Below are 25,569 nucleotides of genomic sequence, written 5' to 3'. Positions count from 1 at the left end.
AGAGCTCGCACAAGCTCACTTTAGCTAGCTTTTGGTTGTTTTTGATGTCTCTGTTGTGGAACAAGAGGTTGGAGCTTCCTAGCTCTCCATTTTGCTCATGTCATATAGATTTTTTATTCTCAATGTCATAGGAAGACTTTCAGTTTTTGAGCTGAGGGTATGATGTAAAGAAAGACTATTTTAGGATATTAAGTACAGACAGGGTACACAATGGATCAAGAGAAAACAGTGGAAGCATTAAATTAACCTGTCTTATCTTGCAAGCCTATGCAACTTGAGGTTTGACTCTATGGCCCAAGGATATAGCACTGAACCTGGCACATACTATGTGCTCAACAAACCTTTGTTGAACCTAAAAATCATAGCTTATGTGACAGAACACAGAATCCCCAAGCCAGCCCCATAGTGTGTGGGCAGGTAAGACAGTCAAGACTAAACACACTTTAAAGACTTCTGCATCATGCTAGTGGGTAGAATCTACACCCAGGATTCAGCATGCCAGCTCTTGAAGCATCCATGGGAAGAGTTGCAGATGTCCTACAGAACACGATGAGGACCTCATGAGGAAGATTATCGGTGGAGAGGGAAACCTTCTCCTCCAACTCTGGAACCATCTAAACAAGGATCAGCAAATTACAGATTACTGCCCAATTCTGTAAATAGTTGTAGTGGAACACAGTCCCACTCATCTATATATTGTCCATGGCTGCTTTTCATGCTGTAACAGCAGAATTATGTAGTTGTGATGGTAATTATGACCTGCAAAGGCTAAATACTATCTGGGCCCTTTACAGATGAAGCTTGCTGATCCCTGTTCTAAACAGTAGAGTGAAGTCTAAAGGGGCTAGAGGCTGCTGTGGATTACATAACATTTAATAGGGCCTAAAATGACAGATAACTCAGTAGTCCACAGGAACCGACCGATGAAACTTAGTCACTTTCTTTTCAGGGAAAGAATACTTTGGGGGGGGGGGGCGGCGGGGAACAGGGACAGGTTTCAACAAATGGTGCTAGGATAAATGGATATGCAAAAGAATGAAGCTGGACTCCCTCCTCATACCATATACAAAAATAACCTCAAATGGATTGAAGGCCTAAATGTATAAAAGTTTTAGAAATTACACAGTAGCAAATATTTATGACATTGGTTTAGGCAATGGATTCTTAGATATGAGGCCAAAATTAGAAGCAAAAACAACCAAAAAGAGATATACTGGATTTTATCTAAATTAAAAACTTAGGTGCTCCAAAGGACACCATAAAGAAAGTGAAAAGACAACCCAAAAATGGGAGAAAATAACTGTATATCATATATCTGCCAAGGGCCTAGTATCTAGATTATATAAAGAAATCTTACAATTCAACAATAAAGACAAACAACCCAATTAAAAGTGGGCAAAGGAGAAGAACAAAGCTAGGAGTCTGATGCTACATGACTTTAAGATTTAATACAAAGCTACAATAATCAAGGCAATGTGACATTGGTGAAAGAACAGAAAACAGACCAATAGAACAAAATAGAGCCTAGAAACAGACCCACACAAAGAAAATCAACTGATCTTTGCCAAAGGAACAAAAGCAACTGAATGGAGAAAGGACAGTCTTTTCCACAAATGGTGCTGGAGCAACTGAATATTCACATGCAAAAATGAATGTAGCGACTTCCCTGGCAGTCCAGTGGTTAAGACTCTACGCAACCACTGCAGGGAGAGCAGGTTTGATCCCTGGTAGAGGAACTAAGATCCCACATGCCACGAGGCATAGCACCCTCCCCCCACCCCGAAAAAAAGAATGTAGACAAAGGTCTTAGACTTTTTACAAAAATTAACCCAAAATGGATCATAGACTTAAATGTAAAATGCAAAACTATAAAACTCCAAAAGATAACACAGAAGAAAATCTAGGTGACCTTGGGCTTCATGATGACATTTTAGGTACAATATCAAAAGCATGATCCATGAGGGAATTCCCTGGCGGTCCAGTGGTTAGGACTCTGCGCTTCCAGTGCAGGGGGAGCGGGTTTGATCCTTGGTCAGAGAACTAAGATCCCACATGCCACGCAGTGAGGCCAACAACAACAAAAAAACATGAACCATGAAAGAAAAAATGGATAGGATGGACTTCATTAAAATTAAAACTTCTGCCCTGTGAAAGATACTGTTAAGAGAATGAAAAGAGAAGCCACAGAGACTGGGAGAAAAATATTTGTAAAACACATATTTGATAAAGAACTAGTTTCCAAAATATATTTTAAAAACTTCTTAAATCTCAAAAGCCTAATGAAAAAATGAGCAAGAGGTCGGGACACTTCATCAAAAAAGACAGAGAGATGGCAGATAAACATATGAAAAGAAGCTGAACATACATCTTTAGGGAACTGCAAATTAAAACAACAATGTGATAATATCACACACCTATTAGAGTGACCAAAATCCAAAACACTGACACCACCAAATTCTGGTGAGGATGTGGAACAAAAGAAACTCTCATTCATGCTGGTGGTGATGCAAACTGGTGCAGCCACTTTGGAAGACAATTTGGCAGTTTCTTATAAAGCTAAACATACTCTTACCATATGATCCAACTATCACACTCCTTGGTATTTACACAAATGAGTTAAAAACTTCTGTCCACATAAACCTGCACACAAATGTTTATAGCAGCTATTTTTGATAATTGCCAAAACTTGACGGTAACCAAGATTTCCTTCAACAGGTGAATGGATAAACAATCTGGTAGATGCAGATAATGGAATATTATTCAATACTAAAAACAAATGAACTGTCATGTTATGAAATGACATGGAGTAACCTAAGTGAAAAATCCAACCTGAAAAGGTTACATACTGTATGATTCCAACTATACAACATTCTGGAAAAGGCAAAACTATGAAGACAGTGAAAAGATCAGTGGTTGCCAACAATTTAGAGGAAGGGAGGGAGGGATGAATAGATGGAACATACGGTATTTTTAGGGCACTGAAAGTATTCTGATGACACTGTAATGATGTCAAATATAACATTATATATATAATATTACATATTTGTCAAAACCCATTCTAGGTATGCATTACTGCACTTTCTGCACTTACATTAGGTTCACAAAGAATGAACCTAACGTAAACTATGGACTTTTAGTAACGATGTACCAATACTGGCTCATCAACTGTAACAAATGCACCACACTAATGCAAGATGTTAATAGGGGAAACTGTGTGTTGGGAGGGGTGGGGACAAGGGACTATATAGGAACTCTCTGTACTTTCTGCTCAATTTCTCTGTAAACCTAAAACTCCTTGAAAAAACAAAATCTATTAATTTTTTAAGGTGCAAAGGATTTCAATAGGCATTTTTCCAAATAAGATATACAAGTGGCCAATAAGCACATGAAAAGATGCTCAACCTTAGGAGCTACTAGGGAAATACAAATAAAAACCACGAGATAGCACTTCACAAACACTAGGCTGGCTATAATCAACAAGAGGGACAATAACAAGCGAAAGATTGGATTCCATCATTTTTGGCCACACTGCGTGGCTTGTGGGACCTTAGTTCCCTGACCAGGGATTGAACCCTGGCCATGGCAGTGAAAGCGCCGAGTCCTAACCACTGGACCGCCAGGGAATTCCCTGGATTCCATCTTGTGTTGTTAGTGGAAACATGAAATGGTACATATACTATGGAAAACAGTTTGGTAGTTCATCAAAAAGTTAAACACAGGGACTTCCCTGGTGGTCCAGTGGTTAAGATTCTGTGCTTCCACTGCAGGGGGCATGGGTATGAACCCTGGTTGGGGAACTAAGATTCCGCATGCCACAAGGCATGGCCAAAAATTTAGTTAAAAAAAAAAAAAAGTTAAACACAGAGTTACCATATGACCCAACAATTCCACTCCTAGGTATATATATTCAAGAAAGGTAAACAGTCACAAAAGATTTATATATGAACGTTCACAGCAGCATATTCATAACAGCCAAAGAGTAGACACAACCAAAATGTCTATCAACTGATGAATTGATAAACAAAATGTGGTATATCCCTTCAATGAAGTATTATTCAGCCATAAAAAGGAATGGTACAACACACTTGAGCCTTGAAAAAATTATGCTAAATGAAAGAAGTCAGATACAAGAGGCCATATACTGTTTGATTCAATTTACATGAAATGTCCAAAATAGGCAAATACAGACAGACAGAAAGTAGAAAGTAGATTACTGGTTGCCAGGGACTATGGGTAATTGGGAATGACTGCTAACGGATATGGGGCTTCTTTTAGGGGTGATGAAACCATTTTGGAATTAGGTAGTAGTGATGATTGTATAATCTTGTGATTATACTCAAAACCACTGAGTGGTATATTTTAAAATGATAAATTTTACGGTACATGAATTATATCTTTTTTTTTTAAGATCTTTTTGATGTGGAACATTTTTCTCTTTTATAAGTCTTTATTAAACTTGTTACAACATTGCTTCTGCTTTATGTTTTGGCCCCTTGGCCATGAGGCACGTGGGACCCCAGCTCCCTGACCAGGGAACAAACCCACACCCCCCGCATTGGAAGGCTAAGTGCAGCTTCCACTGGACTGCCAAGGAAGTCCCTGTGAATTATACCTTTATTTTTAAAATATGTAAAAGGATTTCTGGCCAGTTCTGGGCAGTTTTGCTTCCTTTTATCCCCTTAGTTCATTGTGTAATTAAATAAGATTGATGATCCTTTTCAGGGTATGTGGTCTGTTTTATAGTTTACTGAGAAATGATACATTTACACAAGCAGTAATAAACTGATTTCAGGGGAGAAAATGATTTAGCAAAGAATATACGGGAGGATTGATCCTCTCATCTCTCACTAGGGTATAAGCTCTTGAGAGCTGGTATGCTTACACAATGACTGATTAGGAAAACAGTACCCATTATTTTATGAACAAGCCTTGAATAAGTGGCAAGTCCTCTGAGGTGGTAGTGGGTCATACAGTAACTTTTAAGCAAAAAGAGGCAAGGAAATTATTTGGATAAACCTCTGAGAGTCAACTTCATCTTTTAAGAGTTCAGCAGTACCTTCTTGAAAGATCATTCCCCTCAGTGCTGCGTCTCCCAGAGTGACTGGACTGGGTGTCAGTCTCCATGTTTGGGACATAACTTAACTATCCACTATACATTTAATAACTTTTGCAGAGGCCAAGGACAACATGGAAATAAACACATTTTTTTTTCTTTTTAAAGAATAAAACAGTCACCTGGTCAAAAACTGAAGCCATACAAAAGGACATAAAATGAAAAGCAAGTCTCATAGACTCCCAGCTCTCCTTTCCAGATATGATCCTGGTTAAGTTTCTGTGTAAATTACAACCTTTTATTTCTGAAATGTTGATTACTAATGCTATGGGAATATTACAAAGACCATATTTCTTATAAAGGTTAAGTCTCCTAGAGCCTGTCTGACTTAATCAGAAACTTAATCAGAGGCTAAATTCAGGTCCCAAATAAAGAAACTTAAAATTTTCTTGAAATCCAACAGAAAATTTAGAACTAAATAGACTGAACTTAAGAAAAAAATTAAAATAAAAAAAATACATATATATGTTAGCTTTTAAGTCAGATTTCATTTCATTTCTTCCTATCCATGGCAAAACAAACTCTTCTTCAAAGATTTATAAAAATAGCACAAGTTGGCAGTCACCTGCAAACAATTTATTATTAACTAATTAAGCCCTAAATCCATGAAGAAAAAGCACCTAACACACTCAAGGTCAAAATGCAACAAAAATAATACAAGCACATGCATGCCTTGACAAATCAACAGCTCCTGGTAAAATTCCTGATACTCAAAAGAGAGATTTAAAAATAAATGCCCTGGGCCTTTATCACCTTCTGAGATGACCCATGCTCTGTCTGTGGAGTGTGTTTCTCTCTAAATAAATCCACTTCTTACCTATCACTTTGTCTCTCACTGAATTCTTTCTGCAATGAAAAATAAAAATAAAAATAAAAATATAAATGCCCTGTACGTGTATGGCTGATTCATTTTGTTGTGCAGTGGAGGCTAACACAACATTGTAAAGCAAACATACTCCAATAAAAATTAATTTTAAAAATATAAAATAAAAAATAAATGCCCTGTTAATTTCAACGTTGCCTGTAAGCAGATCTCAATTGATCTTTAGATGATAAGGTTAAGATGAACATAACTGCCTATTGGCAGGGGTGGTGGGGAGGCTGAAATAACCTGGGAATTCCAAGGGGTGGGAAGTAATCCAATTAACAGAAGCACTGAAAATGTGATCTTACAACATGAGTACCAATTTGAAAAATTAATGTCTATGGGGATTTTCTTCCCCAAATAGGGAGCAGAGTGAATATGGGAAATTAATTTTTAACAATATTCCTAGGATCTAAGGCAACTACATGTCTGAGGCTACTAAACTCTCCAAAGCCTGAATATTAACAAGTCCTTCACATGGTAATTATTCTAATATTTTAAATTCAAAAACTGATGCAACAGTCAAAAAATTCAAATTCTTAGTAATTAACCTCTAGCTCTTCATGTTCCATCCACAAAAAGAGCTACATAACTGTACCCTCTCCATTTTTGGGTTTTTTTTTGTTTCGAGCCACAATTTGCACCTTGTGGGATCTTAGTTCCTCGACCAGGGACTGAACCCATGCCCTCAGCAGTGAAAGTGCAGAGTCCTAACCACTGGAACCCCAGGGAATTGCCCTTTTTAAAAGCTGCAAACAATTTGCCCATTGTGCAAATGAAGCTCACCTGGCTTCAACAGGCAGAGCCTGTCACAGGGCAGGAAACTGAAGGTATTCAGAAAGGCAGGTGACATGGTCATTCAGTCTGGAGTGCCTCTTTTCAACTGGAGCGAGCTGGTGCTCTACCATTTAAGACTAATTAGTGAGCTGTAAACAAAGCCCATGCCAGCAGAGGAAAGGGGCCTTTAGACCTAATGAAGAGTTGTCCAGGCGTTCTCTTATCTCTGCTGTTCTCAAGGAAAAGATTCCTCTAAGGTGAGCCCAGTTCAGTGGCTCATTTTAACTTAGAGCAACTATTTGTTGCTTCGGGAGTTTTTAGCCATCCAACAGGATTCTCGTAACTCAGCTCTCATCCTAGCAGTGCTCTGCATGCCTGCTTGGGAAGCTCCTGGGGAAGCAGATGAAATTAATTAGGATATGGCCCATCAAAGCCAGTGCAAGTATTTTACCAGCTGTGTACAGGGACCTTCCCACAACCATGGCAAAGGCCACAGAAGAAATATTTTTACCACAGAGAGTTCCACAGTATTGTCCTCTTGGACTCACTCTACCTCTCTTTAGCTCTCTGCCCTGACAACCTCAGCCTATCCACCACGTTTCTTCTTTCAGAGGCACAAGGATTTCTTTTTAGCTTGTTTTTGAGAAAGGCTTATTTTTGTGGTTTACCCAACTAACCAGGAAATCAGGCCTGTTGGGATAGAAGGTAAAACCAAATAAATAATCCTCTGAACGTCTGGGAAATGGCTGCTGGGCCTTTCAACTTCACGAGACACTTGGGCCAGTTGTGCTCTTCTATGCTGGGTCCTCTTCATCCATTGTCACGTCATCGCTGGTATTTTGCTTCTGCTCAGCCTCTGGCCCCGCAGGGAGGATGCTTGTGACGGTGTGGAGCAGAGCTTCTATCTGCTCCTCTGTCAGCCGTTCTTCACTCTCCTCCACCATCTGCAGAAGGAAAGAAAACCCTCCAGGAGTTACAATGGGGCCTCACAGACAGGGCCCTGCCCATGTTGTTCCTGGTCCCGGCCCAGCCCCTCAGCACAGAGCTCAGGACCTAGCTCCTGAGCTGCCCGGGGTCTCTAGGTCCTTTCCATCTTGGCTCCACGGGAGAGAGAAGCCAGCTCAAACTCCAGGGTAAGCTGATGTGGCCGCTCCAAACGGGTCAGTGAAAAAAGCGAGTTGCAGGTTAGCATTTTTCCTTAAAAAGCAAAGCCTAACAGTTCTCTACTCACTCATACACACACATGCGTGCACACACACACACACACACACACACTCATACACACACACACACACACACACACACACACACACATGAATATGCTGTTTATGCAAAGAAAACTCACCTCTGGGGAGAGAAATGGCATTTTATATACTTTTGTATATAACAACAAGCCCATCTGTAACTCATGAATAGTATCAACAACTCATCTGATGACTGCCCGCTATGTGCCAAATGGCCTGTATGTTTTTCTATTCCTCACTACTACCAACACTGACAAGGCCCATCAGGGAGCTCTTGCGCCTGGCACTGCGCCTTGCACTTCACACCCATTATTTCTTTTAAACCTCACAGCAAGTCCAGCAAAGGGCAGAACTACAATCCCAAGCCAGACCTGCCCATCTCTAACACCTACAATCTAACACACACACCGTGGCCTTGGTCATCTCCTGGGAATGCAGGAGTCTGATGAGTGATGGCTGGGAAACAATCTCCCACCACCCCATCAAAGGTCCACTTAGAGCCCAGTTTCTGACATGGTCCTGGATATCTGAACACACAGATGATATCCACGATTTGTGGCCTCACCTCTAATTCTCAATATGTTAATTAATACAAACATGATGTCATCAACCACCTCTGTAAAAGCAGTATGCAGGCGGTCAAGTTACTTAACCACGCTCACTTGGTGGCATTAGCCATCTATCACAAATAGCTTTCTCAGTTAAAGGTGTCCAGGGTCCTACCCTGTGGCATAACAATCTCTGAAATCTGGCAACTAAGACCAAAAGGAGTTTCAGAAAGAAATCCTGGCAGATTTGAGTAAAGCATGGCTCACAATCCTCAAAAGGACTTCAGTCTGACTGCCTAGCTTCACAAACAACAGTACAGAATCTAAAGAAGCCAGGTGACATGCCCAAGATCAAAGTCCTGGCAAACCATTGGTCTCTTCATTCACCTCAGTCCAAAAATGTTTCCACAACTAGATAATAATCCTGGGTGTTCTAGAGTAAAGATCCAGGTGAACCAATGGGGCTTCTTCCCATCATACTGTGAAATAAAATGACCATATTCTAAAGATTCAAAGGTTCCATGTAACTTCTCTACTGAACAAGAAACAATCCTCAAAAGCCCACTTTTACAATCAGCCATGTAAAATTACGGTCTGTAAAAGGAAATACTCTAACATACACCGCCTCCAAAGAATGAAGGAGGAGGAAGGAGGGATATATCTGACTTGATAATTTAATCTTGAGGAAAAAATGATCTCTATTTGGGAGAAAAGTGTCTCCAAGTTTATGAATAACTGGCACACACAGTTGATGATGAACTGTTTCCTCAGGGGAAGAGGGTGAAGGAGACTTAGACTGTTGTTAGACCAGTGACAACCTCCCTCCATTATCTGTGCTCCACAGTGGACCAGGGGTTTTCCTACAATCACTGCCACCAGAGCTTCTCTTCTCAATGATGCCGTACATAAAATGAGGACAATTTACAGACAAGTATATGGAGGCTCCGCATCACAAGGAAAACGTGATCTGTATCTCACAGCAAGCAGTGCAAGGTCTTTTGAGACTTTGAGTCCCAGCTCCTTCTAGAATATCACGGCCTCAAGTAAGAGGTTTCTATCATTTCCTCTCTTAGAGACATTGTATGGCACACCAGAGTCCACTGGTTTGAAAGTTTGGTTGTATGACCTCTGAGGGCTCTTTTTAGAAAACCAAACAGAGAGGATTTTGACAGGCCACCTTCTTGCATCCCAATCTCTGGGTCTGACAGATCCAGTTTCATCTAGGTGTGTTCTTAGCAACAGGGCTGACAAGCTTTACTAATTTTGCCAAATTTGCCGAGAGCAGAAGCCTTTATCAGCAAACAACCCTCAGGGATAGAGTCGGGAAATTTTCTTTCCCAGTCACAGGAAGAAAACCTGAGCTGTACTAAGCAGAATGAAATATACACAAAAAAGAAACTTGCAGAAACCAAAAACTTACTAACCCCTCTTGGATCGCTAGAGTAAATAATAACTATATTATTCCTCAGCTTTTCTTTCCAACACAGAAGAAACAGCCCAAATAAAGAAATGCAAAGCACCGTCTCAACATTCCCAAACATTAAAGGGTTCAAGTTGTTCTGAATGTAAGGGCAAATGAAATGTAAAAATACAAAGTTTTTGTAGGCAGGTCAACATAAATGATAAATTTTTTATCATAGATGAAGATCACACTGGTTATCAGGGCTGTCAGACTGGGCTGCTGCATTCCAAAAATGGTTGCTTCTCACTCTAAGCTGCCAAGCCTAACCTCCTACTTTCCTCAAAACAACGCAAAGTCTAACAGCAGCAGACACTTCTAGCTATATGACCCAGAACGGTTCACTTAACCTCTATATAGTTTGAGTTTTTCTAAAGTAAAACAAAAGTAACGCCTATAGTAAGGACCAAAGGAGAACATAATTTAAGCATGGAACTATGTAATTCAAGCCTTTTTACAATCACTAAACTACAATAGGCACAGATGGCAGTGCCGTTCAGGACAGTGGCCTGTGAGGTCAGGGGGGTCACGGTCCTGTCTTTAGGCCAGAGGACTCACAAATGGTCCCAAATGAATATATAGCAGGGCATGGCAGAGGTCACAGAGCTGGTGGCTTCCTCATTTCCTCACACACAGCAGGCAGCTGGCTGTGGATCTGAGGATCACAACAAATCATGGCTGAAGTTGAAATGAAAAAAAGAAGCTTCAGTCTCCAAAAGTGAATCCTGACAAATGCTGAATATTGGGATTACTTCTGGACCCAGGGAGAATAAGTGGCTGTAAGGTTAACACAGGGAAATTCTCAAGTCCTCTGCACTTTCCACTCTAGGGAAAACCTCATTTCTTATCCCTTTCTGGTGAGAAGAGACACTGCTACAAATCTTGGTAAATGATTTGCTAACCCTTTGTAGCCAAATCCCAGGCTGGGAAAAATCTGGCCAAAAAACAGTCCCACTGCTGGGAAATAACACACCCAGTTTTTAACAAGGCCTATCTACCTGTGGAAAGGAGGGGATGCCACACACACACCTTTCTCCTCACCATGTAGAAGCACATGGCTTGGAGGAACAGAGTAAGGTTTCTGAATCAGACCCACTCAGCCACTCACTAACCAAGACTATGGTGAGGGCATTAAAGGTGACGTATACAAAGCCCCTGGCACCAAGTCTGGCACAGAGCAGGCAATCTTAATAGCAGCTAATCTTATCAGGTAATGAGAGCTTTCTACAGGCTCTGGGATGAGGTCATGCTAATCCTCCTCATCTCTTCTCTCCATCTGTCATTAAGCCATGAATAACATATGTTGCTGATTAAAGTTGGAGGAGACATGACATGTGATCCTTAAACCAGAAGGACAGGGATTAGTTTCTTGCTGTTTTGTTTTTTCTCTTTTCTAAGCTGAATCTCCAATATAGTCGAAAGCATCAGAATAATGAGGATATATAAAAAAAAAAAAGGATCTCTGCTTAGCCTGAAGCCCAGTTCCCCCAGAAAGGCACCCTTTATGGAAGGAATTCTAATTTAATTTTGGGTGCATTCTGAAGGGGAGAAACAAAATGCTGAGAAGACAGTAAAAGTTTTAGTCAAAAATTAAATACTCCACAATCCTTTTTAAAAAAGGTTTTTTTGTTTTGTTTTTAAGCAACTCTAAATATCAGAGGTATTTTTGGCCATTTTCTTCTACATTTTTCTGAAGGAAACTTGACAAAGAGCTAAATACTTCTAAAACTGACTTTGAAAACTGCTTTATTCTCATTTTATTAATTCTTCAGCCAAACTTTTCTTTTACTCGCAGTTGAATGGCTTGCCTAATATTTGGAGCTTAACAGTGCTCTCTGCCCTGTACATGGAAGGAAAGCATGGCACATGCCAGTACAGCAACCACTGGGTCTGCACCACTGGGCCTCATCTTCACACTCTCCTTATACCATCTCCACCTTTTACTCTGGCTTCCCCAATTCTAAAGCTTTATGCTGTTTGCACGTGTTGAGGTTCCACTGAATGGTTTCACGCGGGGAAACAAGATGATCAAATGTGTGGCTTTAGAAAGTGAACTCTGATCGTGGTGTAGAAGATGGACAGGAGGGGGCTGGACTGGAGGCAGGGAGACCGGTGAGAGGACAGGTGCAAGAGCCGAGCTGAGAAACAATTACAGGAATTAATGCAGTGCGGTACGGAGAGAAGAACGAACAAGAGGAGAGAGAAGCAAGAGAACCTGGGACTGACTGACTAACTAGGAGATAAAGGGAAGGGAGTGACTTCTGGGCTTCTAGCTTGGGACACTGGACCAGAAGGGTAGGAGAGAGCGAGCAGGCGGGAAAGTGCACATGCACTCCATTAACCAAGAGAAGATACAGGTGAAGGAGGTTAAAGGGTGGGAGTGGGGGAGATAAACACCAGTCATGTCGAATCTAATGTTTTTACCTGGTTGGCAATAACCTCTACAGGGAAGCAATGGCCAGAATAGTGTAGGACACCGGGGAGACGAGGAGCTGCCAAGTCATAGCCCCAGACCCGACAGAAGGAATTGAATTTTCTCCAGTCCTTCCCTTTCCCGAAGTCCATACTAACTAGCATCAAATTGGTGAGGGTTCTTTTCACTTACAGAATGGGTGGTCTGGTAGTCTTTTCAAGTAATGGCAGTTCCTGGCTTGTCTGAGCTCAGCCTTTAGGACCCTTTCTACATCTCAGACCCAGAAACTAACCCGCCCAAATTCAAGCCTCCTTCACTCACCAGCTGGATCTCAACAGCAGTCACTGGCCTGTGATTCAACAGCTGAAGCTTTTCAGCTCTGTCAAAAGAAAAGTACAGAGCATTTAAAACTCTCATACCCCTAAGGATTTTGAGTCTTGACCAAGCTGTTTAGAGAACACTCTGTCAGATAACAAATGGAAGAACAACTTGGAACATGGCCCTCAGTTTCTTCAACTGTAAAACAAAAGAATGGGAGTAAGAGAGTCCTATATCAGTGACTCTTACTCAAGGGCACAAATGTGTATTAGAATCCTAATGGTACAGAGGCTTGGATTACAAGAAATGGATTGACAGCAGATAGCACAGGTGTAGTTTTAATAAATTTTATTTGGAAAATGTGAATAATGCTTTCTTAATCCAAGTTATAGAAAGTAAAAGATTGACAAAATCATCTTGGTTGGTCATCACTTAGAAATGGTTGAGAATTCCTTTTTGAGATTAAGATTAAATGTTATTCAGACTTGGCCTGTTATCTTAGTAAACAAAAACAAGGACTCTAGGGGGACAGGAGTTAATACACAGTAGTATAAGACACAGTCTTCTGCCCTCAAAGAGCTTACAATACAGTTGGGGAGAGAAGACAAATACAAGGAAATTTCAACAAAAGATTTAAGTAACAGTGAAGATACTCGTTATCATCTGTCACAATTTACAGCTCCTTGCTGAAGGGGTGGTTGAAATGTGTGGACTCTCAAAGATGAGAGGACTTGAAAGAAAGTGGCTTCAATTACCACCCTTGTGCAGGTGACAATTTCTACATTTCTCTCTCAATCTGATCCTGGAGCTCCAGCTTCCTCTTTCTTTCTTTCTTTCTTTAAAAATTTATTTATTTGTTTGTTTGTTTGCACCAGGTCTTAGTTGCATCAGGCGGGCTCCTTAGTTGTGGCATGTGAACTCTTAGTTGCGGTACTCACGTGCAATCTAGTTCCCTGACCAGGGAACAAACCCAGGCCCCCTGCACTGGGAGCACAGAGTCCTACCCACTGCACCACCAGGGAAGTCCCTCCAACTTCATCTTTCAATTCAATAAACAATTCTGGAATAAAGTGATGAATAAGCCACAATTTCCACAGCCAGGTGTTTGGGGAAGCAGTACCAGATACCCAGTTCTCCCTAAGCCTTGGTTTCACCACCTGTCAAACAGGAATGACAACAGTACTTACTGATCTCATAAGGAGATTATGAGGGATGAAAATCTTACCATTTATAGCAGGAGCAGCTACCACTTACTGCATACCTTCCATATAGCAAGCACATTTAACCCTCAAACTTGACATTGAGATGGTAAAGAAATACTTTGTCCAAGGTTACACAGCTAGTAAATGGCAGAGCTGGGACTCTGTGATGAAAGCCCATGTCCATAACCATTCATAGTGTTCATAATGACGACCCACACAGTGATTTCCCCATAAACGGTAGTCACAGTAAAAAGGCGGCTGTAGTTAAACTCCACTCCTCACAGTCCCCCAAACATTCACTCTAGACTTCAGAGAAGAGACGACTCTTGCACTGCACCCTTAAGGATTTTCTAGGCAAAAAGGAAAAGAGGAATGGGCGGTCAGGGAAGGAACAGTACAAGTAAACACCCAGAAGAACAAAAATTCATGGAGTTTCAGGAAATGGCTGCTAGAGAGGCTGTGGGACACAGGTTGAAAGAGCCATCTGGGACAAGGTCACAAAGGGCCCTGACTACCAACAGGCCAGATGTTACTCTGTAGACACTGGAGAGCAAGTGAAGGAAGGAGTGGCTTGCTGGGCCTAGAACACCTGAGAAAATGGAGGCAGAGACACTGTAACACTCAAAAGTTGTGAACCTGGGTGGCGGCAGCAGCAGCAGGAAAGGAAGTGAGAGTCTGGACCTGCGAAATGCTCCTGGTCACCTTCAGGTACAGTCAACAGGACCTGACAACTGCCTAGGTTGGGTCGGGGGGTGGGGTGAAGGAAATGCGAGAGTTAAGGCTTACTGTCAGCTGTTTAGCCTGTTTGGAAAAAATGTATTAATTGAAAATTTGAATTTGAGTTTGTGGTACTTTTGGAACCACAGTGAAGAGGTCTCAGTCGAACAGCCTGTCTAGTTTTAGTTCTAGTTTGGTCTAGAACTAAAGAAAAAGAACAGAGCTGGCTTTATTATCAAGGAGTTATGTGAAACCACGAGAGTGGAAATCGTAGTCCAGAGACCAGCTGCTGAGTAAATGAAGACCCAGACAGAACACCATAAAACACCTCCATTCAAGGGGCCGGGAGAGAAATCAGCAAAGGAGCAAGGAGTGAAAAGAGAAAAAGAAAAACTTAGGACAGTGGTGTGATGGAAACCAAGAGAGGAAAAGTTCAGGACAGAGGGTATTATCAACAGTGTCAAATGCTGAAGAGAGGAAAGTAGGTTAATGGTACAGAAGTCACTGGATTTGCCAAAAAGGAGGGCACTGGTGGCCTGGGCAAGTAGTTCAGTGGAATAAACAGTTACGGTGACAACTGGAGTGTGGGGACTGGGGAATAACTGTGGAGGAAATACCTCTTTTTTTTCTTTGTAATTCAATTATCATCACTTTATTCAAATCTTCAAAACAGTCTTTATTCTACATTTTTAGTATAAAAAACCCATAAGACAGATGCACCACAGTGCAGCTAAAGACATACAACACTGAACTTCCACAACAAACATAACATGTAGAGAACACAAAATTTAGGTGAACTGAAATTATAAGGTAAAATAAAATCCAATTTCAGAAAACAAAAATCAAAAGATTAAGGATCCCGAAATATTCTTAGCCCTAGTGAGATTTCACTGGACTCAAGTCATTTTGGAGTGAGACATTCACAATATGACCCCATTAACCCAGCTTAGGAATTCTTGGGAGCCATGAGTGGCCACATCAGGCACTCTGACAATAAATTGTAACCAATTTGTGATCTGAAAACTCCCCTTAATTTGGCTCTAAAGTCATCAGGCTTTTCAAAGGCATCCTCCTTGTTGCCCCTCTTATTTTAAACTGTTTCAGTACAGTTTCTATTGATATGCTTTGATATCAGGAAAAGTTGTTTTTCTGGCAACAAAGCAAATTTGGGTTTGGTTCATGTATAAAGAGATGATCTTTAAGGAGGGTCCAAAGGCACTCTCCACTTCTGCCTAAGGAGATCCAAAGTGGAAATAAAGGGGTCTGTGCTTAGGGCACAGAGGGAGTCTCAGAGGATCCTTATAAAAGACTAGTTAAAAGACGACAAGTGGGAGAAGTGCAAGGAGAGAAGGAAATGGGTCTGACTGCTTTCTGTCCTGCACCACTGATTCAATGGAGACTGGTGGGAGGGAATGGAAGACTAGGGTAAAGGGTGGGATTAGGGCAAAGGGTGGAAAGGAAAAGGCAGACAACCAATGTATTTCATTTATAACAAGTAATAAAAAACAAAGACTTACAGGAGATTAAAGACCAATCAGAATAATCTGGCAACTTTAATCAGAAGATCAAAGTTCTCTCCAAACCTAATTTCATGTTTTATTACTAAAAGCAAAGACCAGTATGGTACAGTATTACTGCAGAGAAACTAAAGGAAGGTCCCTAGGGCTGCTTCACTCACATTCATTTTATGAATGGATACACCCCCCTATATCAAAATGCTTCAGGGCAGTAATGCTACTACTATATATATGGTTTCTTATTAAGTTTGAAAAGTGATTGAAAGTTTGGGCACCAGAAAGACACCTCAACAACATGTGTCTAAACCGCAACTTCAGGTTAATGTGACTAAAGCAGTTATATTGTGAGAAGCTATGTGATGTCTTTCCTGGCACAGAGGTGGCCTTGGTTCCTCACCGGATGGTGTAGTCACCATCTGAGCCACCCATGGAGAAGTTTCTCTTCCACTGAGTTACAAGGACATGGGCTCCCTGCATGACTGCAAGCTGCGCAGTGGGAGGATACCCGGTGCTGCAGGAGGAACCGTGCCAGCAGTAGCCTCAGCTCCAAATCTGGAACCTTCATCACACCCTCCTCCCACCGGCACTGTTGAACCACCTGGAGATGGGACCAACCAGATACTAAGCCATGGGGACTCTGCAACCTAAAAGGCCAACGGCCACAGACTAGGCCGTGGGAAGATACCGTGAGGTGCCAGGAAAAGCAGCTGACACGGTGGGGACTGTGGCAGCCCCTGAGTGCACAAAGCTCGGATGGCAGACCTCTGAGCAGGCAGGTGAAGCATCAGTACAGGGTGGAACCTGAGGAAGATGCAAAGTCTGAGAGTACACCGGATTCCCAGGAGGCTGCGCAGGGTAGGCTGGCTGTGGTGGATACTGACCCCTGCCGTTCATGGAGGCTGTGGGTCTGGTTCAGCTCAGTGTCATGGACAGAAATGAGCTCTTGACAGGAGAGAAGTAAAAAAGCAATTATGGCCTGAGGAGGGCAGGTTCTGAAGGGAAACTGAAGCATGTTTGTCGGCTAAGAACACAAGCAGGTGGAGAGGCTGAAATTACAGGAGAGAAAAGAAAAGACCCTCAAAAAAAACAAAAGTTCAAAGTTTCCGTGAAAAGGCTCATGTTTCACTGAGATCACAGCAATGGGGAAAGAAAAAGCAAATTTAAGGAGATGTGAAGGGAAATGAGTTCATTTTGGATAGTTTTCTCAGTGAAGCAAAAGTGAGGTCACCATCTGAGAGGTCTGGACGTGAAGAGGGTTAACAGGACTAAAAGCTGCAGAGAATCGAGTAAGGAGGAGACTAGGAATAAGACTAGGAATAAGCAAGCAGCTTTGAAGGACCAGCTGAGTTGGAAACTATGAATCCTCACTCAAAACAAAATTATTTATTTTAACCACCATCATCTAACAGCATGAATAAAGAATAAAGAGTAGGAAAAGACATGGCTGGATAAATGAACATCTCAGCTACAAATCAATCAAAGCAACAGAACTCAGTTTATTGAACAGTCATTATCCTGCCAGGCTCTGAAATGCTGGAAATGTTCCTACAGTTGCAAAAAGAATAAGTCTTCTACCGACAAAATCATTACAGCTACTCCCTGAAAAACCCCAACCTGGAGTCAAACCAACCAGTCAAGTTCTCTGCTCTGCACCCCCAGGAGCTGAGCCCTGCTGAAGTCAAGTCCCAGAACCACACGTACTGCAGGTGCCAGTTCTGGGGGCGGTGGTTACAAACATGCCCCCCGACTTCATAATCAGGCTTATTTTTATCATCTCTACTTTCTCTCCACTTAATTCACTGCACTTTAGCTCCCCCCACAACTGGTCACCAAAACTGTTCTCATTAAAGGGCGCAGGGAGCTCCATGCTGACCACTTTTTTTTTTTTTTAATGAATTTACTTATTTTTGGCTGCATTGGGTCTTCATTGCTGCACATGGGTTATTTACAGACCTGGGTCTCAAAGGCAAGTCCTTCTACTCCTGGCAGACATGGCTGTACATCCTAAGGAGATCTCAGGATGAGACCTGGGGCTGCAAGCCAGGCTGCACTTCTTAAGAACAAAGTACCTCAAGCAAAAAAATTTAAATGATTAGAGAATCAAATGCCTTGGGGAATTAACATGCTACAGGAAAAAATGACATAGGACTTAGTGTCAAAGTGATTTTAAGCTGAGTCTCAAAACTACCATTTTGCTGAATAAAGCTATAAAGTCAAATGAAACATGGTTCCTCCCAAACCTTCAAGAACTCTAGCAATGGAGGCTTTTAAGGAAATTAATGCAGCTCCAGTTTGTACTACTAGAACCAGACCACTTAAGGGCTATTATCTTGAATCTCCTCTTCCTGAGAGAATGGTAGAGAAAAACTCTATCGGGATATTCAGAAATAAGAATTAAAGAGCACTTCACAGCAGTTTTTGTTATAAATGTGATTCCTGTCTTAAACTGTACTGGCTAGCACAAAATGATCCAGGTCTTGATAGCATATGGCAAGCAGCCCCCTGAGTCACCAGGCACTGAGGCCAAATGAATTCCAGTGGGCTGCAATAGTTGGCTACCTCCCAGAGGAGCCGGGCCCAGGGACAGTGAACGAAGCCTGCCGGCCCCCTCTACTGTTGTTTTCAGAACAACACTGCCTGCAGCTTTTGCTTCCTACAGTCATAGATAACCTGTGTGTCAATAAGAACCCTGGCATGTTCATCTGTCCCAGGAATCAACCATTTAATGAAAAGTAGACATTAAAGGGTCAAAAAGGACTTTACAAATCTTCAAATTGAGGATCACAAATGGAAAAAGAGAACTGAAATAAATCCTCCCCTGAATATTACAGTCTACTTGAAATATATATAGATTATGGCCAATCATGAATCAGCTTGCAAGGCAACTGAATAGTAGCCAGGTGCATATTTATAGCAGAAAAGATGTAGGGGTTGCGAAGCAAAACACCAGGCAAACAGCTGAGAAGAGGTCTTAAAAATCGACCATTAGGACTTCTGTTGTAGACAAGATGAAGTAAACCCACTAAAGCCTCTTTCTGTTGTTTACAACAACAACAAACGCAAGACAAAACACAAAAGCAAAAACCTGGACTCTGAAAACAAAAGTAGGTGGACTGGAAAGGGAAACAAAACTTGAAGAAAGCTAGAACTAGTTGGTGGGACTTCCCTGGTAGTCCAGTGGTTAAGAATCCGCCTTCCAATGCAGGGGACACGGGTTCAATCTCTGGTTGGGGAACTAAGATCCCACATGTCGCCGGGCAACTAAGCCCGCGCACCTCAACTACTGAGCCCGCACGCCTCAACTAGAGAGCCCACGTGCCACAGCGAAGAACCTTGCACTCTGAAGCCCACACGCCACAACCAGAGAAAAACCCGCGTGCCGCAACAAAGTGCCTGCACGCTGCAACAAAGATTCTGTGCTGCAACTAAGACCCGATGCGTTCAAAGATAAATAAAGAAAATAATTTTTTTTTGCTGTACACGGGCCTCTCACTGCCTCTCCCGCCGCGGAGCACAGGCTCCGGACACACAGGCCCATTGTCCACGGTCCATGGGCCCAGCCGCTCCGTGGCACACAGGATCCCCCCGGACTGGGGCACGAACCCGCGTCCCCTGCATCGGCAGGCGGACTCCCAACCACTGTGCCACCAGGGAAGGCCTAAAATAAATATTTTTTTAAAAAAAAAAGAACTAGTTGGTGTGGGGGATGGATGTGAGTTTCTTTCTTTTCCTCCTTTCTCTCATAAGCCCTGATCCTCAGGACTGTCCTTAGCAGTACTGCCCTACAGCAGTAGTTTCACATGGAGCTGAAACTCCAAGAGAAATTCCATCTTTCTGGCCAGAAGATTGGGAAAAGGGGCCCCAGAGATCTGGAGATCTAGGTAAAGCCCACAACTCGAGGGCAGTTCCTCAGGGAGCCCTAGCAGTGGGTATATCCAGGAAGGGAGCCACTGTGGTCCAGAGTGCCAAGGAACATCTTTTTTTCCTCTCTCCTCTTTTTTCCTACCTTCTTTGCCCCAAGGGTGGCACCAGTAACAAATGCAAACAAAGGCAGCTAAAATGATGAGAGAAATCTAGTACTTGTGGCCAGAGGCCTAAAAAGGGGGGCACATGTGCGCCTGAGAGTCTGGGGGCAACCCCAGAGAGAAGAGCAAGAGAGAGGATTTCCCTAAATTTGAGTACCAATCAGCACAAATCTTAGGTTTAGCCCAAGGTATTCATGTGTAGAACAGCCCCAAACAACAAAGAGCAGAGACCCAGCACAGCAAACACACTGAGAAGTGAACAAGTTAAAACGTAACTCCAGTCTCATATGCAAAAAAGATCCAAAGCAGCAGAACAAACAGTTTAAAATCTAAACTGATATTGAAATCCTTGCCATGTAAGCCAAGACAGACTTGAGGTGTGAATATAACTGGATCACCACCTGCTAAAAGAAACAAAAAAAAGCAACATTAACCAGAGACATTTCACAGGATCCAGAGTTCTAAACAATATAATATCCAAAATGTTCAGGATACAATCTAAAATTATCTCAATGAGGGAAATATCACTCATTCTCAAGGGAAAAGTTCATCAACAGATACCAAATCTATCATGACCCAGATGTTGGAATTATCAGACAAAAACTTTAAAGTAGCTATTATTACAACACGAGATATACACAAACATTCTTTTTCTTTAAACATTCTTGAAATGAATGGAATAATAAAAGTTCTCAGGAAAGAGACAGAAAATTATAAGTAGTAAACAAATGAAAATTTTAGAACTGAAAAATATATGAAATTTTATAATTCACTATGTAGGCTTAATAACAAAATAGAGTTGACAGAAGAAAAGAGTTGCGAACATATAGACAGTTCAGTAGAAATTACCCCATTTGAACAACAAAGAGGGAAAAAAATGAACAGAGAGGATTCAGGGAAGATGGTAGAGTAGGAAGAACCAGGAATCTGCCTCCCCACCACCTAGACAACAACCATCTAGACAACTAGACCTAAATGTAAAATGCAAAACTATAAAACTCCCAGGAGATAACACAGGAGAAAACCTAGATGACCTTGCATATGGTAATGACTTTTTAGATATAACACCAAAGACACAATCCACAAAAGAAATAATTGATAAATTGAACTTCATTAAAATTAAAAATATTTGCTCTATGAAACACAAAGTCAAGAAAACAAGATAAACCACAGACTGAGAGAAAATATTTCCAAAAGACACGTGATAAAGGACGGTTATCCAAAACACAGAAAGAATTCTTAAAACTCAGCAATAAAAAAACAAACAACCAGGGCTTCCCTGGTGGCGCAGTGGTTGAGAGTCCGCCTGCCGAGGCAGGGGACACGGGTTCGTGCCCCGGTCCGGGAAGATCCCACATGCCGCGGAGCAGCTGGGCCCGTGAGCCATGGCCGCTGAGCCTGCGCGTCCAGAGCCTGTGCTCCGCAACGGGAGAGGCCACAACGGTGAGAGGCCCACGTACCGCAAAAAAAAAAAAAAAAAAAAAAAAAATAACCCAATTTTTTAAATGGGCAAAAGAACTACTTACAATAGCCAAGACATGGAAGCAACCCAAGTGCCCCATCAACAGATGACCGGATTAAAATGTGTGTGTGTATATGTGTGTGTGTGTATATGTGTGTATATATATATACACACATATACATACATATACACACACACACATATACACACAATGGAGTATTAGCTAAAAAAAAATGAATGAAACACTGCTATTTGCAGCAACGTGGATGGACCTAGAGAATATTATGTGTAGTGAAATAAGTCAGACAGAGAGACAAATACTATACAATATCGCTTATATGCAGAACCTAAAAAAATAATACAGGGACTTCCCTGGTGGTCCAGTGATTAAGACTCCATGCTTCCACTGCAGGGGGCATGGGTTCGATCCTTGGTTGGGGAACTAAGATTCCGCATGCTGCATGGTATGGCCAAAAAATTTTTTTAATTAAAAATAAAAAAATAATACAAATGAATACATATGCAAAACAGACTCACAGATATATAAAACAAACTTGTGGTTACCGAAAGAGAGGGGGAAGGAGAGGGGACAAACTATGGGTATGGGATTAACAGATACAAATTACTATACATAAAATAGATAAGCATCAAGGATTTACAGAGAAAATAATCTGTATGATACCATAACAGTGGATACACGTCATTACAGATTTGTCCAAATCCAAAGAACTGTTCACCACCACAAGTAAACCCTAATATAAACTATGAACTTTTGGTGTTAATGACGTGTCAATGTAGGTTCACTGATTATAACGAATTTACCACTCTGATGGGGGATGTTGATAATGAGGGATGCTATGGATGTGAGGGGGATGGAACATATGGGAAATCTCTGCACCTTCCCCTTATGTTGCTATAAACCTAAAACTGATCTAAAAACATGAAGTCTTTAAAAAAAAAAAAAATTCTGCAAAGGTGCCAGAGTAGGAAGTACCAGAAATCTGTCTCCCCGCCTAGAAAACAACTGTACTCCTGGAATCTGTCTGATATTAACTGTTTTGAAACGCTGAAGTCTACTGAAGGCTTGCAACTTCCAGGGGAAGTTTTGGAAGGTAAAAAGCAGTTAATTTTGGTCAATTTTAGATCTTAGCACAGTAGCAGCACCATCCCCCAACTCCAGGGGCAGGCAGCTGTGCCCACGTTCCTGGAGCAGCTTGTACACAGCTTGTGGAAGCTAGAGAGGGCAAAAAGTACCCTGTCCTCCAAATATCAAGGATCTGTGCTCTAATCACTGACTATAGCTTCTGATCACAGAGGTGCAAGCAAAGGGGCAGCAGCCATTGTTGTTGCACCTCCCCCTCCAGCTGAAGTGACTTTTAGAATTTAAAGGGCTGGTGTCCTTTTTTCCCCCAACCCTTCTTTTTTTTTTTTTTTCTCCCTAAAGTTCAGACACTAAAGGCTGGGACATTCAAAAATAACTGCATATATGGGAAAAATCAGAGTGACTGTGCATGCCTAGGGAAAGAGGCACACTCAGAAAAGACCTGAGAAGACCTTGGGTTTACACCTCAAGCTGTTCCGTAGCACAGAAACAGCCTACAAGACAAAAATAGCAAACAATAAACAAAAATCAGCAAGCCTAGGGGAAGGAAGAAAATCTGATTTCCAGATTACAACATTATCAGATCAAATGTCCAGTTTTCAACAAGAAATCACAAGGTAAACAAAGAAACAGTTAAGTATGGCCCATTCAAAGGAAAAAAATAAATAGAAAACGTCCCTGAAAAAAACCTGATGGCCGGTCTACTAGACAAAGGCTTTAAAACAACTGTCTTAAATAGGCTCCAAGAATGAGGGGCTTCCCTGGTGGCGCAGTGGTTAAGAATCCGCCTGCCAAGGCAGGGGACACAGGTTTGAGCCCTGGTCCGGGAAGATCCCACATGCTGCAGAGCAACTAAGCCAGTGCACCACAACTACTGAGCCTGTAATCTAGAGCCCACGAGCCACAATTACTGAAGCCTGTGTGCCTAGAGCCTGTGCTCCACAACAAGAGAAGCCAATGCAATTAGAAGCCCGTGTACCACAACAAAGAGTAGCCCCCGCTCACCACAACTAAAGAAAGCCGCACACAGCAACAGACCCAATGCAGCCAAAAATTAATTAGCTAATTAATTTTTTTTAATTAAAAAAAAAGATGCTCCTAGAATTAAAGGAAGATGTAGAGAAAGTAAAGAAAACAATGTATAAACAAAATGGAAATATCAATAAGAGACCCAAACAAACAAACAAAACAAATTCCAGAGCTGGAAAGTACAATGACTGAAATGAAAAACACTTAAGGGATTTGAAGGCAAATATGAACAGGCAGAACAAAGAATCGATGAACTTGAACAGAAAAAAAGAAAATTAAAGAAAAGTGGACAAAGCCTAAGAGGTCTGTGGAGCACCAAGAAGTGGACCAACATATACAGTTTGGGAGTCCCAGAAGGGACTAAGTGTCCATCAAGAGATGAATGGTTAAAGAAGAGGTGGGGTGTGTGTGTGTGTGTGTGTGTGTGTGTGTGTGTGTGTGTGTGTAACAATGGAATATTACTCAGCCATAAAAAAGAATGAACTAATACCATTTGCAGCAACATGGATGGACCAATAGGTTATCGTACTAAGTGAAGTAGACAGAGAAAGACAAATATCATATTATATCACTTATATGTGGAATCTAAAAAAAAAAAAAAAACAAATGAACTTTTTTACAAAACAGAAAAAAACTCACAGACATAGAAGACAAACTTATGGTTACCAAAGGGGAAAGGAGGGAAAAGGTGTGGAGGGATAAATTAGGGATTTAGGATTAACAGACACACTAATATATATAAAACAGATAAACAACAAGGACCCACTATATAGCACAGGGAACTATATTCAATACCCTGTAATAACCTATAATGGAAAATAATTCTGAAAAAGAAAAAATATATATACACATATATATATGTATGTATAACTGAATCACTATACTGTATACCTGAAACTAACACAACACTGTAAATCAACCATACTTCAATTAAAAAGTTTCCTTGTCTTTAAACAACAACATAAAAAACAGAGGCTTGGGGACTGTAGAACAATTATCAGAGTTCTAACAGTTGTGTCTTTGGAGTTCTGAAAAGAAAGGAGGAAGACACTGGGGCAGAAAAAAATATATAAAGAAACAATGACCCAAAACTTCACAAATTGGGTAAGACACAAAAATTTACATAATCAAGAAGCTCAGCAAAGATAAACTAAAATATATATATATATATATATATATATATATATATATATATCATAATCAAATCTTCAAAGAGCAAACATAAAGAAAAGTATTGAAAACAGTCAGAGGAAAATAATACATTACATATTGGCATGACCACAGATTTCTCATCAGAAACCATGGCAATCAGAAGACACTGAACTAACATCTTTAACGTGCTGAAAGAAAAGATCATTCAACCCTGTGAAACTATCCTTCAGGAATGAAAGAAAATAGTAACATTCTCATCTGAAAGAAAACTGTAGCCAGCAGGCCTGTTCTAAAAGAACGATAGAGGAAGTTCTTCAGGCTGAATGATAAAAAGTAAACATGGAACAGGAATGAATGAAGAGCAAAAGAAATAGCAAAATTCTGGGTAAATATAAAAGACTGTTTTTGTCCTCTTATGTTCTTTAAAATGTGTAGAAGTATAGAACATAAGTAATAAAACACTGCTAAACACTATTTTCAACATATATAGATGTAATAAATATGACAACTGTAACAGAAGGGAGAAGATAAAATAAGAAGTGTTGATGAGGATGTGGAGAAATTAGAATCCTTGTGCACTGTTTGTAGGAATGTAAAATGGAGCAGACACTATGGAAAACAGTATG

At 41.1% G+C, this 25,569-nt stretch overlaps 1 protein-coding gene and 1 pseudogene across 3 annotated transcripts in view; both read right to left on the bottom strand.

The window, feature by feature from the left end:
- Positions 1-1,421: 1,421 nt before the first annotated feature.
- The window catches only part of CRCP (CGRP receptor component), a 43,960-nt gene continuing 19,812 nt past the window's right edge, over positions 1,422-25,569 (bottom strand). For all 3 annotated transcript variants that reach the window (XM_032604476.1, XM_032604478.1, XM_032604477.1), the window contains 2 exons: positions 12,741-12,798; positions 1,422-7,699 (listed from right to left, as the gene is read on the bottom strand). In XM_032604476.1, the coding sequence (XP_032460367.1) occupies positions 7,550-7,699; positions 12,741-12,798 (208 nt within the window). In that variant the 3' untranslated portion in view covers positions 1,422-7,549. The remainder of the gene's footprint in view (positions 7,700-12,740; positions 12,799-25,569) is intronic.
- Positions 13,069-19,423, bottom strand: LOC116739770 (annotated as a pseudogene).

Source organism: Phocoena sinus, chromosome 15 (assembly GCF_008692025.1).
Source record: "Phocoena sinus isolate mPhoSin1 chromosome 15, mPhoSin1.pri, whole genome shotgun sequence".
NCBI classification, from domain to species: Eukaryota; Metazoa; Chordata; class Mammalia; order Artiodactyla; family Phocoenidae; genus Phocoena; species Phocoena sinus.
This window is presented reverse-complemented; position numbering and strand designations above follow the sequence as displayed.